General features: G+C 40.0%; 7 protein-coding genes across 7 annotated transcripts; 3 read left to right on the top strand and 4 right to left on the bottom strand. All coding sequences in view use genetic code 12, as the record gives it.

Moving 5' to 3' along the window:
• Positions 1-152: 152 nt before the first annotated feature.
• PRY1 (Pry1p) lies at positions 153-560 on the bottom strand (the record flags this gene model as incomplete). The annotated part of the gene is made up of 1 exon (XM_064921536.1): positions 153-560. A coding segment is annotated over one exon (408 nt), but the record flags the coding sequence as incomplete, so codon positions are not given.
• Positions 561-2,278: 1,718 nt separating this feature from the next.
• RJT20DRAFT_94424 (uncharacterized protein) lies at positions 2,279-5,299 on the bottom strand (the record flags this gene model as incomplete). Its single annotated transcript, XM_064921532.1, has 2 exons — positions 2,279-3,127; positions 3,179-5,299. 2 exons carry the CDS (start codon positions 5,297-5,299, stop codon positions 2,279-2,281), a joined length of 2,970 nt encoding a protein of 989 aa, XP_064774809.1.
• A 1,248-nt stretch (positions 5,300-6,547) lies between these two features.
• Positions 6,548-7,456, top strand: ATP7 (F1F0 ATP synthase subunit d). The gene has a single exon (XM_064919743.1). The coding sequence runs from the start codon at positions 6,782-6,784 to the stop codon at positions 7,307-7,309; it is 528 nt and encodes a 175-aa protein (XP_064774808.1). The 5' UTR covers positions 6,548-6,781; the 3' UTR covers positions 7,310-7,456.
• RJT20DRAFT_34096 (uncharacterized protein) lies at positions 7,457-8,419 on the bottom strand. Its single transcript, XM_064919742.1, has one exon. The coding sequence runs from the start codon at positions 8,307-8,309 to the stop codon at positions 7,605-7,607; it is 705 nt and encodes a 234-aa protein (XP_064774807.1). The 5' UTR covers positions 8,310-8,419; the 3' UTR covers positions 7,457-7,604.
• Positions 8,420-10,613: 2,194 nt separating this feature from the next.
• Positions 10,614-12,263, top strand: RJT20DRAFT_144803 (phosphatase PAP2 family protein; the record flags this gene model as incomplete). Its single annotated transcript, XM_064918759.1, has 2 exons — positions 10,614-10,632; positions 10,954-12,263. The coding sequence occupies 2 exons, from the start codon at positions 10,614-10,616 to the stop codon at positions 12,261-12,263; spliced, it is 1,329 nt and encodes a 442-aa protein (XP_064774806.1).
• A 1,038-nt stretch (positions 12,264-13,301) lies between these two features.
• RJT20DRAFT_149814 (ABC transporter family protein) lies at positions 13,302-17,271 on the top strand (the record flags this gene model as incomplete). The annotated part of the gene is made up of 5 exons (XM_064919014.1): positions 13,302-13,815; positions 13,904-14,273; positions 14,304-15,310; positions 15,440-16,260; positions 16,282-17,271. The coding sequence occupies 5 exons, from the start codon at positions 13,302-13,304 to the stop codon at positions 17,185-17,187; spliced, it is 3,618 nt and encodes a 1,205-aa protein (XP_064774805.1). The 3' UTR covers positions 17,188-17,271.
• On the bottom strand, positions 17,247-18,218 carry PIR32 (Pir32p; the record flags this gene model as incomplete). Its single annotated transcript, XM_064919096.1, has 1 exon — positions 17,247-18,218. Exon 1 carries the CDS (start codon positions 18,201-18,203, stop codon positions 17,247-17,249), a length of 957 nt encoding a protein of 318 aa, XP_064774804.1. The 5' UTR covers positions 18,204-18,218.
• Positions 18,219-18,771: the final 553 nt, after the last annotated feature.

Raw genomic sequence — 18,771 nt, 5'->3', positions numbered from 1 at the left:
AATATTTTGGTTGATGGTTGATGAGTGTGAGCATAGTAAGCATAGTACATTCGCACTGGGATCCAAGAAACAAAGAACTGAACTAGGAGGGAACAAAAATGTATGATACAATCTAGACTTTCGGGCAGGAGAACAGTAATTGTATAAAGCGATCAGCTGAACACATTGGCCTTGTTTTCACCAATGAAGTTTCCTGGTGGGTCGTAAGAGCAAATAATATACAATCCCCAATTCTCGGCTCTACAGTCCTTGTATGCGCATCCAACCTTGGTAGATCCCTTCCAGACAAGCTGAGTAAAGTGATCGTAGGTGTTAGCAGCTTCGTAGTTGTAGGTTTCACCCTCTACGTACCACGCAGTCACAGCAGAAGGTCCGTCAGGGAATCCCGCAGCAAGATTCTCACCGAAAGGTCCATGGGTATGAGTCAAAATACCAGAGCAATCGTAGTTGTTGGCATTGTTCTGAGCATAGTTGTAAGCGGTAGTCTCCCAAGACAAAGGACCAACTTGATGCTGAGCTCTGTACTTGTTGTGTGCATCCAAGATATCCTTCGCAAATTGCTTGTCGATGTTAGGAGAGTCAGCGATTTGGTCGTAGAGCCCACCGGTCTCTGTGGCAGCAGTGGAGTCGCTGGTTGTTGAAGAAGTGAATACCGAGCTGACTGGAGAAGCTGCTACTGCTGGACTTGGAGCACTGAATGGGTTAGAAAGAGGGTATGAAAGAAATGAAGCAACGTAAGCCAATCCAGCGGGGGTTGACGACTGCGCAGCTGGAGTTGTTGGAGCAGCTGCAACAGGAGCGGCTGCCGCTGGGACAGAAGAAGCAGCTGAAGATGATCCTAAGAATTTGCTGAGAAGACCTTCCCAGAAGCTTGGGCTGCTCAATTTGCCAACAATTGAATCAAATGCTGATGAAGAAGCTGGTGCTGCTGCTGCTGCTGCTGCCACTGGGGACACTGGGGCTGCTGCTGCTGGAGCTGCTGGAGCTGCTGGAGCTGCGGCCGCAGCTGGGACCACTGGTGCTGCTGCTGCTGTTGGGGCCACAACTGGTGCTGAGTCAGCAGTTGTTAAGTCTATTTCTGGTTCCGCTGCTGTTGCTGCCAAATTTGATGGTGGGGCCGCTAATGATAATGGAAATAAGCCTGCTGCAAGATCTGTAGCAGCTGGATCATTGTTGGGACGTGTGATTGTTTGCCAAAGGGTAACTAAGGCTGGAGCTGGTAATCCATTAGTTTCGCTTATCACACTCAAGACTGAGAGGACTAGCACTAATGACGTTTCCCTTATCCTCATATTGTGGTATTTTGCACTCAAATATAATGAAAGAGAACTATGTGTAAACACCACAGGAAAATCTATTGAAGAAAGAAAATTTGTTGTTTGTTTCCAGACGAAATTCAGGCGTTATAAAGGATTAATCTTTACAGAAGTGATCGATGAACCCCACTGCCTTCGAGATTCATGTTCATCTAGTTTGCTTATTCCATAGTAACAGCTGCAAATTTGCACTCTAAATACTTCCCAAATAGGAAATTTGTTCATGTCCCACCTTCCCGATTAGGAAGTGTTATAGGTTGACAATCATCCTGATTTTGGCCATCTAGAGAACATTCTGGGGCTTGTCAAGATTTTCCATTGTTCTAACCTACGTTAGTACTATGTGGGGTTGTTAAATCTCGCTCTAAAGGTAGCATATTGCTACACATAGCCATCATGTCTTAGGCAAAGTGATATTATGCTAAAGCAAGAGAACTATCCCAAGACGTCGTATCCTAAAATGGAAGTATATCTCAGAATCTGTTCACGTGATGCTATCAAAGTTGCAGAGTAGCACTTTTCCAGATCAGGTAACCCCCACCGGATAAGTCATATTTTATTTGCAGTAGTTACTTGATGTATGTGACAGATAGAAAATACTACTTTTATAGGCTAAGGTTATGAACGGGACCAACCAAAAAGCCTAATCCTAGAAAATTACTATTGTAGCCTGGGACATTAATCTGAGACTAGGTGAAATTACTTAGGATGCTTCTGACAATTCATAGCATTAAGAAAAGTGGAGTAATATGAAACTACAACGGCTGTCCTTCTTGGGTTATCCTGTGGGATTCCATCAAAGTTATTTTGAAGCTATATAAGCTTTATTTATGATTTGGGCGGGTGAATTGGAATTCGTTTGGGCCTCGGAGCACCCAGATAAGGCCCATTTTTTCAGAAGCTGCTAAAGAAAGCTTAATCTTTTTTTTTTTTTTGCAATCAAAATGAAAGAACCCTTGCATTTAGAATTTTCCTTCGAATATTTCCTTTAATGTCGAACAAATTACATCCGCAACACCTCCTCCAGAACATCTAACCTTAATTTCGAACTCTTTGCCGATTTGATCAACACTTCTGATAGTAGTTAAGACACCATAATTAGTCTTCTGTGTATGCAAAATGCCTGCACCAAATACTAAAATTTCGTTCACATCATCGTCTGTAGTGGAGTGAACCACTGCAAATCCTAACCTTGTTAGAAGTCTGGAAATGTTCGAAGAGTTATATCTATGTGTTATGCTCACTTTCACAGAACACTCTCCCTCCTTGACTCCTAGAAGATCTCCTATTTGTTGCCAACGTTTGTTAAATTCATCTATTCCTGTTAAAACAGTTGAAGAGAGAGTCTTCAATAACAAGACGGGGAATTTAAGGTTTAGCAGGTTAAAGGAGCCACCGCACATAAAGGAAAGTGATAAAATCGGACTTTCGTGATTCTCAATAACGTTTCTAACTTTTATTCCTATTTCCATGGTCGATTTGTCATGTATCGTAGGATCCGGTAATTGCTTGATATTTAAAACGTAATTTGGGTCCTGGTTTCCTGTCAAGCTTTCAAGATCCAAAACAGTAAATCCCGAAATATCTGTGCCAGTAGTCTTCGCAGAATTATTAATAATGGTAAATTTAAGAACAATATTGAAAGCCTCCTTGAGAACTCTGTAAGTAATCTTGATTAATTGATCTTCATAGAAAATACCTGCATCATAATGTAACATTCTGTGATATCCAGAATACCAATTTGGTGAAAGTGTCGTTGGGGCCTTTTTCTCGTCTCCGAAAGGATTCGAATCATCCTCTTCATCATCATCCTGATCCTCTTCCTTAATTCCATTTTTAGCAATGCCATTAGTACGAGAAACATCAAGCGTATTGCTTCTTGTCGTGGATTCACCCTTAGAAGTGCTATTAATATTCTTGGCTAAAACCAAGAGTGACTTCGATCTATTCACTCCCACTATCTGACTTACACTTCCTATTCTATTCACCAAGTGGCTCTCCTTCTGAACAAATGCTGGTAATGGCTTTACCACCAGGTTTGCAAGCTTGAAATTGGATTGAGAAGTGACCAACCCCAAGTATTCATGTGATCTTGTTTGGATCTCAAGATCAATTGAGAGGGCCTCAATTTCATACAAGTCTACGATATCAGGAACGAAGTCTTCATCGGGGAATTTCACCAAGAATTTCAAGAACGTTGTTAACAACATGGCCCTTGTTGTTAATGACACTTTGAAGTAGGCATCGTACAATAACCGAAATTGTAGCAGGATGTGAAATCCTTCTGTTGAGCTTACTTGCTCTCCAAACTCACCTAATACAAAAGCTGCTACCTTTATCAAATTTTCTGATACGCCTGTTGGGGGTGGTTGAGTACTGGCATGGGTGCTGGCAGAAAATGGTTTTTTCAACAAGTTAATTACTAACTTGCATGTCATCTTTTGTAAGCTCTCGTTATTCACTACAATTTGAACGATTCTTTCCCAAACCTCGTTACTGATGTAGCTTATACCATTGGAATTAGAACCGCCTCCAATGGATAATAATTTCAACATGGTCGTGACATACCAGGTAAAATCCGTCGCAAATCTTTCTGCCAAAATTGCTATCTTAATTCCAAGTTCGGATTTTAGTGTGAAGTCAGAGAAAGGAAAGTAGTCGAGCAATTTGCTGATTATAGTGTTATAACTTGATGGGTTACAAATAGTGTATAACAAGTCCAATGATTTTCTTCTCACTGAAATATCCTTGTCGTGTAATAAATGGAAAATTTTAGGTAAGTTCACATCAAATCTGTCTGTCATAGTCAAGCAGTTTGTGTTCAGACGAGCAGTGAGTTTAATGAGGGCATCCAAAGCAAGGTATCTGGTGTTAGTTTCATTTGAATCAAGCAACATCATTAAAGCATTAATGGCACCGTTGATGGCATCTGCAGAAGCGTCTAAAAACACCGCAAGTGATACGGCTTGAAACAATATGGAGCTCTGCGAGTTTCTATTTGGTAAGCCCTTTACTGGGTGAGAGGCATTTTGAATCGATTTGGCAACCACCAGTCTGAAATTATTGAGAGTTTGCTCGTCCAATGTAGCAATAGACAAAACTGAAAAGTCATTAGCATCAGTCAACAAGAAGAAGTGTTCTATCAATTGTAATAATTTCACTACTAGCCATGGGACGGGAGACTTGTAGTAGTAGTACTCCTCTGGACACTTGTTCTCTATAACGATGCTGTATAATCTTAGCGAGATTGCTGGAATGATAGATTTCACAAATTGAGGTTTTAATCTCACAATGTAATGCAATAATGGGATACATGAGATGGCTACACCGTAGTCTTTGTCGTCTACGAGTGTAAGAAGTCTTGGGATCCAGTTACTATTGGAAAGTAACACTTGAGGGTATAGTTTCAACAAGGAATACAATGCAAGCGAAGCTTTCTTTTTTGTGAGTGGCTTTTGGATTGGAGAAGTGACGAACGAATAGACAATATCGATCAATTCCAACCATTTTGCTGAATCCTCATCGGACTCTTCAACTCTCACGGTAGAGGACTCGGAGATGTTGAAGTTGGAACCTATGAACTGAAGTGCTAAGCAATTGAAGTCTTCATTATTTGATTGAAGGTCTTTGATTAAATTCTGATGAACCAAGGACAACAGCGAGTTTAAATAATCTTTGGTGGTCTGTTTGGCTTTGTCGTTGTTGACGAGTACTGAAAGGGCAACATATCCTAATTGTTTCTCGGAGTATGCCAGGGAGTTAAGCAATTCGAAAGTTTCTTTCAAGCCAAAGTCAATGGCGTCAATATACCCCAATAAGTAGATATATATCAACTTACACACGTACTTTTTCTTCTGGTATCCATTGAGGTTTGACGAGAACTTGGTTTGGATATTGTTGATCTCCAAGTTGATGCGCTTATTCTCTTCTTGGAGATCCTTAGAGTTCCGCAAATCCACGATGAATTGGGTCAAGCCCTTCATCTGAGTCGGTGGCATGGTTGTAGTGGTTTCTTGGGTGTCGTACCGGGAGTTTGAAGTCTGTCTTGATTGTTCTTCCTTTACTTTTCACTTCAACAATCACATCATAGTAAAGTATCTAATAATGTGATACACTATAAATCACTGGGTTACTGTATTGGATTGGAGCCAGATCCTTACCGCAGTATGGGCAGCAGAACAGCCAGGAAAGTGATCTCTGCAGGAGATTATATGTTAACTATGACAGCAGCAGTGCCCTGTTTTTTGACTTTCTGGGTTGTTAAGGCTTTCTCGGTTCTTGGGGAACTACGTGTGTGGATTTAGTCGCGGATGAAGTGGGATTATTGGGGTTATTGACGGCAGCAATAGGAGGTAATTGTGTCACGTGACTTTGATGATTTTGGGAGGAAATTAACACGAAGGAGGGGGTTTTTGTGTGATCAGTATGTCTACGGTTTATCTACGTACTTTATGGGTTTATAAAGACTCAGATGTTTATCGGTGAGTCCAATTAGATAGAATTTTCTACCTTGTTTAAGAGGTTTCGAAAGAACTCTGGAGGAGAGACTGAGTTTGTGACCTGCATATAAAGTTTGTTTCGCTGTACATATTCTGATCACGTGACTTCAGGTTAAACCAAATATTTGGGTTTCAGGTATCAGATACCATATCAAATCATAGGGGAGCTGTCGTAATTGAGCTTCTACTTTCATTTTACGCTTTCCAAAAATCCGAATTCCTTAATTTTCAGTGTTTTACATGGGCCTTGCATGGCTTTCGCTACATGGCAGTTTGGTCTGAGTTAACGGTGTGCATATAAGTCGTCCTCTGGTCTTTAATATGAGCCCATTTGCAGGATACTTTATTTAGCGTACAAAAAAAGTGGAAATGGCAAAAGTTAAATGAAAGTGGATTGGTTTATAAGTCAATTAATGGCTCTTCGATGAGACTTTACAACGGATCGCCGTATTTTTATTGAATGGGATAGTGTTTCGGAGTAGTATATCTCTTATAATATGGAATGGAAAAAATAAAAAAAAAGAAAAAAACGTAAACTCTTTCATTTGACCTTATCCTTATCCTTATCCCTATGATTGGCTCAATATCTCCCAAAATCTCTCATATCATGTGACCTTACTCACCGTCTCTCACCCGTCTCTCACTCTCACTCTGAGTCTCACTCTCACTCTGAGTCTCACTCTCACTCATTATGCTCACTCTCACTAAATTCTCACTCTCACTCAGCTCTCACTCTCCCACTCCCTCACTCCCTCACTCCCACACTAAAACCTCATGGCACGCTTTTCATTGGCTGACATCTCCCCCGTCGCAAGCCCGGACTGCACCACGGAATTGTTAACAGTGAGAAAATTTCAACAATCTCCAATTGGTATGTTCTCAGTTAAGTTAGTGTTGTAGACATAGTTAAGTTGACTATTGTTGATTGTTTCAATTGAAGTAGCATATATATACATACACCATACCATGTCTTCTGTTGCCAAAGCCGTCTCCACCAAGTTGGACTGGACCAAGGTCATCACCTCATTGGGATTGACTGGCTCTACCGCTGCCTCTTTAACTGCATTCAAGAAGAGACACGACGAGGCCAAGAAGGAATCGTTGGCTCTTGCCCAACAACCAACAGAAGTGGACTTTGCTCACTACAGATCTGTGTTGAAGAACGCTAAGGTTGTCGACGAGATTGAAAAGGCCGTCGCTGCCTTCAAGCCTGTCACCTACGACGTCTCCAAGAACTTGAAGAACATCGAAGTATTCGAACAAAAGGCCATTGAAAACGCCAAGTTGACCGAAAAGTCTGTCTTGGATGAGATTGCTCAATTACAAACCACCCTCAAGGACATTGAGAGCGCCAGACCATTCGACCAATTGACCGTCGACGACGTTGCCAAGGCCAGACCAGACTTGGACGAGAAGGTCACTTACATGGTGAAGAACGGTAAATGGGAAGTTCCAGGCTACAAGGAGAAGTTCGGTGACTTGACTGTCATGTAAGCAAAGAATCGTCCATTTCATCCATCTCATTTACTTCCGCTATTCATCACGACTCATTTTACACAACAGATTTATTTATTCGTGTTTAGACACGCAATAATGATTCAAAACTGCCAGACAAGAAAATATACACTTTAGAAGACTACGATCCATTGTATCTGTGGAAGGAGCATTTAGTTGTCAAGCTACTTCGTTAGAAATTGTAGATGTATTCTCGTAATTGCAAAATGCATTAGTTCCAATAATATACCAACTATGGAAACATATAAAACCGTAATCTACGAGCACCAGGCTCTTAAGTCACTAACAATTGGGCCTCCTGTTCTCTCCATTCGATCCAGCGATTTCCCGGTTTCTTGTAGACCCTTAATTCTCCGCCATCGACATACACCAAATGTTGGAACTTCTGCAAGTAGCTCTCCGGGAGGTAGGTCAAGCTTGATAAACCCTCGTAGTCATGGGCCGATTTTTTCCAATTACCTTTGTATCCCTTATCGAAATTGATATCGAAGGAGGTCACTACGATGTTGCAGCTGTATTTCAAGTGGATCCTATTGAGGATATCAGCGAACTTCAAGTAATAGGATGAACTCAGTTGGAATGCACTGAACCCCAAGTCCTTATAGTTTGTTCTATCTACGATTCTGAGATCCCAGTGAAAAATCGAGATGTTATCAATGACCAAGGTGTGTAATGGAGCCTTAAGCAGCAATCTTCCTTCTAAGAAGTTCTCCAAGGCAGCAAGAAGATCATTGAAATTGGCTACAGGCACATCTAAGACCTTGAAACTTGATGGGAACAGCCCCGAACCCGAGCAGGGCACCACCACGATCCCGTTCCCCACCAAGGTCGACTCATAGAACTGCGATCTCGCAGCTCTGTCTCTGAAAAGAAGATGGCAGCTGCCGTTTTTCATCTCGAATGACGATACCAGCAGCAACTGGAAAGCGACGTTTTGAACGGGTAACAGTACCATGTCCAAGAGTGGTTTTGATTTCATAGTGTATGTTGTTACTACTGGCAAGAACAGTGCCAGCTCTTCTAGCGAGTCCTAGTATTCATTGTCCGCTCCTAGTAAATTCCAGGAGTCACGGTGGGTTCTACAAGTACTATATACTACTATCTATAAACTGTCACAATAATTACGACACCACTGTGAAGTATAATAATACTAATAATACTAATAAAAATAATAAAATGATGAAATAATAATAAATAATAATGAATAATAATATTACTAGTTGCAAAAGATGTAGTAGTAATAATGGTAAAAGTACTAATAGTAATAATAGTGTTAACAGTAGTAATAGTAGTAACAATACTAATAGTAGTAACAATACTAATAGTAGTAACAGTAAGTAATATTATTGTTTACTAGAGAAGTGCAGTGACAAGGGCACAATTTCATATTCTTTTGCGACACTGATCTCACCTCATTTGCGACACAACGACGCCTCGGAGAGCGCCAGAAAAGGAGATTTCGTATTTGGGAGCACAAGAGACAGTGATATGTACACCATATAGGGAAATTGATTGGAGTTTAGGTTTTTTGGGTGAAAGTGGTGGATGGACAGGGTCCAGGGTTTGGGTGTGGATGTGGACATCAAGGGTGAAAGGTGGAATGATAGTGGGAATGCAATGGAAAATAGGGGGTTTGGGTGAAATTCAGATGTGTGTTGGGACTGCGTAGGGCAGGGTTGTTATCAGTGCCTATTGGTTATGTTCATGTTGGTTATACAGAGCTGCAATCAATGACGAGGTATTTGTCTCGAGATTGTAGTGAGAGAAGAAAATGTGTGTTTAGTGATTGGAGAGTGTTGTATTGTATTTATAATGACAGGAGTGTTGTATAGTGTTTATAATGAGAGGAGTGTTGTAGTGTCTTTATAATGAGAGGAGCGTTGTATTGTATTGTCGTAGAGTAGTTAAATTGACAGGAGTATCATAGAGTATATTATAATGACAGGAGTATTGTAGTGTCTTTGTAATGACTGGAGTGTTGTAATGACGGGTAATAATGGGGAAGATTTGTAGCAGCAGAGAGTATAAATCTGTTTTATTTATTCATGTTTTCGTATGAGTGCATGTTCTGTGAACTGCTGGAGCATGCTGAGTGTACAGACTTCGTTGAGTATTCCAAGACTTCTGATAATTGTGAATATTCTGCACCTTGTATCTCCTTATCTCCTCGATCGCCTATTATAGTATGGTCTTGCTGATTTTGGCTTTTTACTGGACCAGTTATTCAAACACTCTTAACCATATCTTATGGTACTTCACTATGCGCTACCATGTGGTTGTATTCTCTAAACCCTGTATACAGCCTGAAGAATTTCGGTGTCTGCCGTGCCGAACCTCTGCCGACTAACGATATCAATAGAAGAGAAGAATGTGATCCCCAAGCATTCTTGAAGAATTTGGACTATAAATAACTATTGATTGTACCACTTATGACTCAATTACCTTTGATGGGGTGATTCGAATGGATTTGGAATGTCTAGGCGACGAATCATCGAAAGGTTGTTTTTGCAGGTGCCGAGATTACATTTCCAATGCATGTTAACTTATTTAACCTTTGAACCGGGGCATTAAGTTTTTTAGAGTCCCCAGATTTGAACTGTAATTTTGTGGGATGACTGCTTTGCATCTACCACCTTTCTCCACTTGTAACATTGTCTGATCTCTACTATCCTCCTCACAAAGTGTGCCAACTTTCACTACTTCTACCTAAGCTTGCTCCAACTCCGACCAACCGTATCTGCCGTGTGAGAAAAATACTCGCTCCTAGCGGGGCTACGCTAACTCCGCGATCTTCTGTCAGGGTTTAACTATTCAGTCAGGCACAAACGAGCATTAGCCAAAGCAACTAATGTGAACCTTATATCTTCTAGATCTATTTTAATATCCTCGTCTACATCGACTCGGACATCTTAAAAACTGAATTTACCAATGAGAACATATGTCTATGTGACCACTCATACTCTCTAAATCTCTCCCCAATCATATTGTTAGGTAACTATCTTCTCTCGTCCCTGAAGATCACCTTAAGTCGCGTCGCATGAGGTCCTCGCTCGGCGATGACGTATTTTCTGACGTGCCTAACGATCTCTGCTATCGATAACTCTAATGGCGGTTGCTACTGAAGGCTGTGCAGAACATTTTGGGCCAAAATTTTTAGTGGGCAGGAACACGATAAATGGATTTCAGAGGTTTTTTTTGTTATCAAAGCATTCTTCATAATTTGGTGGTGGTAATAATAATAATATTTGTTATTCTTGCTATTGTTCTTCTTATCAAGTACTTTATGACTTTTTATGACAACTGTAAGATACCTCAAGCTTTCGTGTTTGTAGAATCAAATCTCAAATCTTAGACCTCAGCAAATATCGTTTATCAATCGTCAAAATTTCAATTTTGCTCCCAACTCTGAACATATCTCCCACGAGCTATATTTGATTGATCTTCTTCGCTTGATTCAAGACGAATTCATAAGGCGATATTTTGATCCAACTTCCTGTGCTAAAGCCTTGAATGAACCGGAAACTCTGCTAAGGTGTATACCCAATAGAATCCAGGCACATTGATTTCCCCAAGGTTCTTATACGTCCTTGGCGTGCGAGGGATTGACCTCTTGAGTAATGGAGCTGTCAAATGCAGAGATTCCATCTTGAACGGACGGTCAAGCCTCATCTACAGTAGGAAAATCCTATTCAACTCGTCCACTATCCTCATATGGCTAGTCTTGACATTCTTGACGAACCGCTTGCCACGTCCAGAGCATATCTTTACAAAGTTGCTATATCGTCTTGACGATTACTTGTTCAACATCAACACCCAGTTTGTGGGACCTATTACTTTTCTTGTTTGCATAATATGTGGTGCCGTTCTACTCTCCCATGCCTTCTATTCGAAACCGGGATATGAACAAATTGCATTTCATCGCCGTGAACCAACCAAATTCATTCCACTAAAGTCAGTGTATGAAAGTCTGCCTTTGGTGTCCATATCACCACCGTCGCATAAATCATTGTCCTTGGAACTTCCATCGTCAGGCTCAAGTGATCTGGACTCTCTTGAGGCAAGCCTTTTTGGTGACAGCCTACTATCCCTCACTGAGAGACTTGATATAGATCTGGCACTAATGAATCACAAGGTCTCTAAATACATAAATGAAAAAGGCAATTGTGAACCTCGATATTGCTGGAGAATGGCTCCGCCAGTTTTACTTGCATCTTCCTGGCTCATTATTAATATTCTCTACACCTTCAAAACACCAATCAACAAACCCAGAAACTTAGCAGCATGGATTTTTTATGTTGTCTTACACTTTGCTGTGCCTCTTTTCATTGGACTTTGGCTATTCCTTTTTCACCCACCCGGGGCTCTTAAATTATATTCATTGACTATCGGCTGCCAAAACATTATAATTGTGATGACCCATTTTCTCTTCCCCAACGCATCGCCCTTGTATATTAAACTTTATGGAGAAACAAAAATACCGAGTTACGACATGGCATATACTGATGGAATGACACGACAAGACATGAAATATGGAAAATATATTCATAAGGCAGTATATTACGCGACCCCAATAAAGTTTTCTTGCTTTCCATCATTACATGCCTCTATGGCAAGTTTGGTTTTCTTCTTTGTCAGCTACTACTCCAGTTGGACTGTCTTCAAAATCTTGGTTTTGGTATACGTATTTGGCCAATGGTGGGCACCAACTTACTTGGAGCATCACTGGAGAATCGATATTTTTATGGGCTTACTATATTCTATAATGATTTGGACGTTCATCAAACATTGGAAACATGGGTTGAACGAAATTGATGCTCGTTTCATCAAAGCAAGACTCAAGTATGATTTTAGAAATGGAAGCACAATGGGAATGAGGCTATTCAAGGGTACAAGGTTGCAAAAACTATTTGATCCGCTAGCCTGTATTTCTTGAATGCTTTTGATCTGTACGCCCCCACTTGTCCGTCCATGTATATAGTAATAGATCTTAGATTTTCTGTAGTTGATTCAATGTAAGGAAATAGTTTGAAGTAGAGAGTATTCTTTGAAATAAGTGCGTTGAAGTCGGTCTTCTTCTATTTTTACGAATTTCTGGGACTTTTGTAACATTTGCGCTTTTTGCAGCCTTCAAGAATTTTTTGCATCAGCGATGGTTATCACAAATCGATATACTTTAGGTAGCCGACTCCTGATCTGAATCATAGATGAATATGGATGGGAGAGTCTTTTGTCCCTCTAGGAGGCAGTTTTGGAAATCTCAGGTAATCTCTGAATCAGAGCAACTGGGATGAATAACACACAAACAGAACCAGTCCAATCGACGGTACGAGCAGCTGAACGACAGTAGACGAAGCTAAACGAAACTGAACGACACTAAACGAAGCTGAACGAGTCTGAGTCTTCTCTTAACGAGCTTAACGAGCTTTAATTGAAGGAATTGGGTATTCACATGGTATTTTGATACAAACGGTTTCTTCATTACATGGAAAAACTGCTTCTACATATTTAAGAAATGGTACATGGCAAAGAGGCTGTGGGGATATTTATATCGTATTCCATTGTCAAATAGGAACCGTATACGAGATAATGGATTGTGGATAGAACGGCAATCCTTTGCATTATATTCTTAGCAATTCTACTGTATACCCCTGTACAGAACGAACTCCGTTTCCACAGTATTATAATACAGACAAGAAGGCTTATGCTACACAAAGAAAATAGAAGCGCCAAGCGCATTTGATTCGCAATTACATACCCAAAGAAGAAGCGGAACTGAGCTGCGGTTTATGACTCGATTCATATTTTAGGCTTTAACTTTAAATTCGGTCTCGAACATTTGTCATCTTCTTTCGAAGAGTTCATGAAGTATAAATAAGAGTCCTGGGCAACGTGAATATGAATTGGATGCTGAAAAAGTAAGCAAACAACGTTATTGAACTATAATATGTTGAAATCACAAGATTCTTAAAGTATGACAGTAAACGTGGACGTTTTGGCAATTGCGCCCGAAGACAGAGTAAAGTTGAGTGTAACTAACTTGACTGTGTCTGTCAAGGGATCCAAAGAGGACTTGGAATCGCTGGCAAGTAAGAAGATTTTAGATGGGGTTTCTTTCGACTTGGAAAGTGGCCAGTTGTTGGCAATTATGGGAGGTTCAGGCAGTGGAAAGACTACTTTGCTCAATACCTTATCATCGAGATTAAATATCGATAGTAAGAAGTTGAAATTTGACGGTATTGTTAAGTATTCTACTCCAAACAACTCAAAGCGGATAAAGAATTCGTATCTCCTCCAAAGCGATATCTTTTTGCCTGGTTTGAAGGTATTTGAAACCTTGAAATTTCAGGCAGACTTGCGCTTACCACCAAGTGTTGTCGAATCTGAGAAGATGAATTTGATTGAGTCTTTAATAGATACCTTGGAGTTAAGCCACTTAAGAGATGAGACGGTGCTTTCATTTACAAACAACATCAACTTGTCGGGAGGTGAGCAGAGAAGATTGTCTCTTGCAATTCAGTTATTGAACAAAAACATCGATTTTATCGATTTTGTTTCTTGATGAGCCAACTACAGGTTTAGACGCCAGTAATTCTTTGAAATTAGTTCAAGTTTTAAAAAAATTAGCCTCGCCTCACTTCGGTGTTACGATGATTTTATCGATACATCAACCAAGACTCGAAATCTCAAAGCTTTTTGACAAAATATGCTTGCTTACACGTGGTGGAAGAGTAGTTTACTTTGGCAATCTCGCGGATTCCTCATCTTACTTCTACAGGATAAGCTTTATCAATAGTAATACTATAAGCAACGAGGAATCCTCTAATTTCATTGAATACATCATGGACCTCTCTGTGAAAGATTCAACAACAAAATCGGCAGAAGAAATGACGTCTAAGAGAATTGATAGATTGGTTGAAAGTTGGAAGCAATTTTCGAATATAGAGTTGATTTCAAATTCTGAAGCTGAGGTCAGAAAAAGCTTTAAGGATGTCATTCAAATGTTCTCCAGATCAAAAAGGGAAAAAATTTCCTTCCAAAGAGAATTGTATGTTCTTACTAAGAGAACTTTCATCCTCTCTTACAGAGATAGGTTATCACTATTAGCATTAAATGGTGGGTCCATTCTTATTGCTGTAGTAACAGGTTGGATGTTTCTTGCACCTACTCCCGATTTATCTGGAATTAGATCAATCACGTCGTCCCTATATGTCATGATGGAAGTGATTGGGTTCTCTCCTGTTTTCTTAGAGTTAGAAAGATTATGGTCATCTGATGGATTGAATTTCTTTAGGGAATACAAGGAGAATTACGTCAGTATCTGGGGTTTTATTTTGTCAAGAAGATTAGGAAGGATGTTGTTCTATGATTTTCCAGTGGCAGCACTATTCTCCGTAATAACTTTCTTCATGTGGGGCTTACGAGGGGGTGTTGAGAGGTTTTTTATTTATTTTGCTATCACCGTATTAGTATCTTTTATTGGTGTAGCATCTGGCATGGTATGTTTTGCTTGGGGTGCTGATTTCCCGATTTCGACCCTTTTTCTCAACCTCTTCTATCAGGTTCAAAATAGCGCTTGCGGCTATTTCGTGAATGCCAAGACTATGCCTGTCTATGTACGTTGGACTAAATACATTGCATATTTCTGGTATACATTTGGAGCTCTCACGTCTAATCAATTCTCAGATTGGATGGGTGAGTGTCCTAGTAATGACCCCTCTGAATGTACTCAATACTCGGGAAATCACCAATTAAACGTTTTGGGATACCCTATTCACTGGATTTCTGAACCAATTGGTATTTTGGTTGCATGGTTAGTTGGTTTCTACCTTTTGACCTACTTGGGTCTCTATTTCAAGAATTATGATATGGAAATGTCTAAGACGAAAGAGAACAAGATCGGTGTTGAAGAAGAGGAAGAAGAGGAAGAGGAAGAGGAAGAGGAAGTGAAAGGCGAAATTACTGATGTCCAAAGTCTTAAAGGTACACTTGCTGGAGGAATCGATCTGCCTTCCCTGAAAAGATTGGAATATTCGTTGACGGACTCCCCATCCAATATAGAAGACTCAACTGAAAAGGTTGATGTATCTATCAAAAATGTGAAATTACAAGTAAGGATTACTGATTCATATTGGAAGAGAGTTAAACATGACAAGATCCTTTTGGACGACATCACTACACAGTTTCAAGGTGGCTCTATGACAGCAATAATGGGTCCCTCAGGAAGCGGAAAGACTACTTTATTGAATTATTTGTCTGGCAGACTATCTAAATCGTCTACTTTTCAATCAGATGGTCATATATATATCAATGACAGGCAAGCAGTTTCACCTAAAGAACTTTCAAAAATGTCTGCTTATGTTTCACAACACGATACTTCGTTGATTCCTAACTTGACTGTCAGAGAAACATTGTACTTTCAAGCAAGGATAAGACTACCCATTGAAGATCATGCGAGAATCCCAATGATAGTTAATACATTAATAAGAAAGACGGAACTTATTGACTGTGCAGACACATTGGTGGGTTCGGACTTCGTTAAAGGTATCTCAGGTGGAGAGAAGAGGAGAGTGTCGATAGCAATTCAATTGTTGAATAAGCCCAAGATATTGTTTCTAGATGAACCGACTTCAGGCCTTGATTCTTCAACTGCATTTTCAATTTTAAGCTTATTGGCCGATCTTTCACAATCGAGCAAGACAACAATTGTTCTCACCATACACCAACCCAATGAAGATATGCTAAGTAAGTTAGATTCTGTGTTGCTCTTAGCAAAGCGTGGTAGGGTCGTTTATTCTGGCAAAAGTCTGGCAATTAAGGAATACTTCCATGATATAAACTATTCAGTACCTGATGGTGTAAACATAGCAAATTATTTGTTGGATTTAATTTCTAGAGGAATTGACGAAAATGAAGACACTTCAGAAGCAAGGGTTAGTCATATCGTTGCCCAGTGGGAGAGTAGGAGAGCACAAAACTCGGTTCCAGAAAAGACGAATTTGCCATTGCTTGATCTTTCCATATACCACAGACAACACTTACCTTTCATAACAACATTACTGGCTATACTAACAAGACTGTATTTGAATACAATCAGATCCTTTGATATCCTATTTTCCAGGATGTTTCAAACAATCTTTTTGGGTGTAGTGCATACCCTATATTTTGCACCTTTGAGGAATAACGAAGAAGGAATCAGCAACCGGTTAGGATTAGTACAAGAAGTACTCAATTTGTATTTTGTGGGATTGATTAACAACATTTCTCTTTATCCAATTGAGAGGAATATCTTCTATCAGGAGTACAAGGATGGTGTCTATGGTGTTTGTGAATTTAGCACTTCCTATTTATTAAACGAATTACCAACTGAAATCATACCAACTTTCATCTTCAGTGCACTTATAGTATTTGCTATTGGGTTACCTAGAACGGCTGCAATGTTCTTTTCCATGTCGTTAGCTTGTTTTGTTTCGATTAACATTGGTGAATCCTTAGGTATTCTTTTCAATTCAATGTTCGACCATTTGGGATTTGCTTCAAACGTTTTGGCAACACTCATGATGTTCGCCATATTTATGGGTGGAACTATGTCTTTGCAAATGCCTGGATTTTTCAAGGCAATTAATTGGATAAACCCGTTGAACTACGCTGTGGGGATTTCTGCTAAGTTGGGATTCAAGAATCAACACTTCCACTGCGGATTGGAACAATGTACTTTGGATTCTGGAGAGGCAGTTTTACATTACTACGGACTTGATCACAATTTGAGTGTGTTCTTTGGTGCTCTAGTAGCATGCTTGGTAGTTTATAGGGTGATCGGGGTACTTGCCGTTTACGTTAGAGTTAAGTACTTCATTTAAGTATGATTTTTTATTTGTATATAGGTTTTGGAGACATTTTTATAGAAAGACATAATGCCTTAACATTCAATCAACTCAACCACGTCTAGGCTTACTGGGTTACATTGTAAGCCAATTGGTTCATGATAGAGATTGTAGAATTCTCCTGAAGCACATTGATAGAACTCAGTAGAGTTGCCAAGAGCTAATTGACCGCTCTCAGTAATATACCATCCAGCAGCATAGATTGCACCGTATTGTGGAACAGGTCCATCGAATTGAAATTGGTGACCGGAAACAATGGAGCCAATTCTACCATTAGAATCTCTTAAAATGGAGTTTTCAAGAGTCATTTGTAATGTTGTATTTGTAGCACAAGCAACTGTATAGACTGGGGAGACAAACTCTGACAGATTCTGCGGTTCTTCGTCATCATCACAGCATTCTTTGTCTTTTTGGTGGTCTTCTTCATCTTCATGGTGATCTTCATGATGATCTTCATGCTCATCTTCATGGTAATCTTCATGGTCATCTTTATGATCTTCTCTAGCATCTTCATGTTCGTCATTATGATCTTCTTGATCTTCACCGTAACTATCTTGGTTTTCTCTTTTAGCTAGGAGTTCATCAGCGTCATCGCTTCCTTGTTCGTCTGATTCTTGGCAATCATCGCCGTCTGTAGCGTCTGAGGTTTGCTCGTCAGAAGCGCCATTGTGTCTTTGGATCTGACCATCAGATATCTGAATGATATCGGCAACTTTAGTTGGTTTTTCGGCGGGAGTGACAATGGACATAGTAACGGTAGTGGTAATCAGTCTAACAACACTGGAAACTGAAGGTTTCTCGTAGTCTCCGTCTTCTTTCTTTTTGTAGGGATTGACAACAATACCAAAGCTGAAAGGCACCGTATCTAAGCTTCCATGTAAAGGGTCTTCATGAGGTCTCAACTGGGTCCAGTCGGCGCCTGATTCAGGCACCCAAAGACATTGGACCAACACCGAAGTGAATAAAACTGAAAATAAGGCAATTCGTAACATTCTCTGGTACGGCGGTTAAATTCTAAGTAGAGAGGAGAAGAAGAAGAGTTGCACGAACTGGTAAAATAAATGATTGCAAAAAAAAGTCCCTAACAAAACGGCTGCGAAAATGAGACCAGTGACAGCGCTTACTACTTGACTTTTCACCACGTATGAATTGACGGTTCATCGTTCTTGTATCAATATTTTTGCATCCTGTAGGGCTTTACGATCATATCTATGCTGTATGGGTCAAAGTGGTTAGAATTATATCATCATGGATAGAGTTCTACGATGCCTTGTACAATTCCAGTGGTAATCCTACACACTTTCTCATTATGAAGCCTATATATACTCACACCAACACCCACACGTTTCCCATTTGTATCTTCCCAGAATACTATTTCTAACTACATAAAACTGCAGAGAAACATTGCTTATCTCATAAGCAATAACACATCCACAATAATAACACCCACACTCAAATACACATATCATATACTTATACTACTACCTCTTAACATACCACTGCATACTATACCTTATACCCCTCCTGCACACACCACCAGCCTACCGAACGATTCAAATT

This window comes from Scheffersomyces xylosifermentans (genome assembly GCF_036884685.1).
Source record: "Scheffersomyces xylosifermentans strain CBS 12540 chromosome Unknown RJT20scaffold_3, whole genome shotgun sequence".
NCBI classification, from domain to species: domain Eukaryota; kingdom Fungi; phylum Ascomycota; class Pichiomycetes; order Serinales; family Debaryomycetaceae; genus Scheffersomyces; species Scheffersomyces xylosifermentans.
This window is presented reverse-complemented; position numbering and strand designations above follow the sequence as displayed.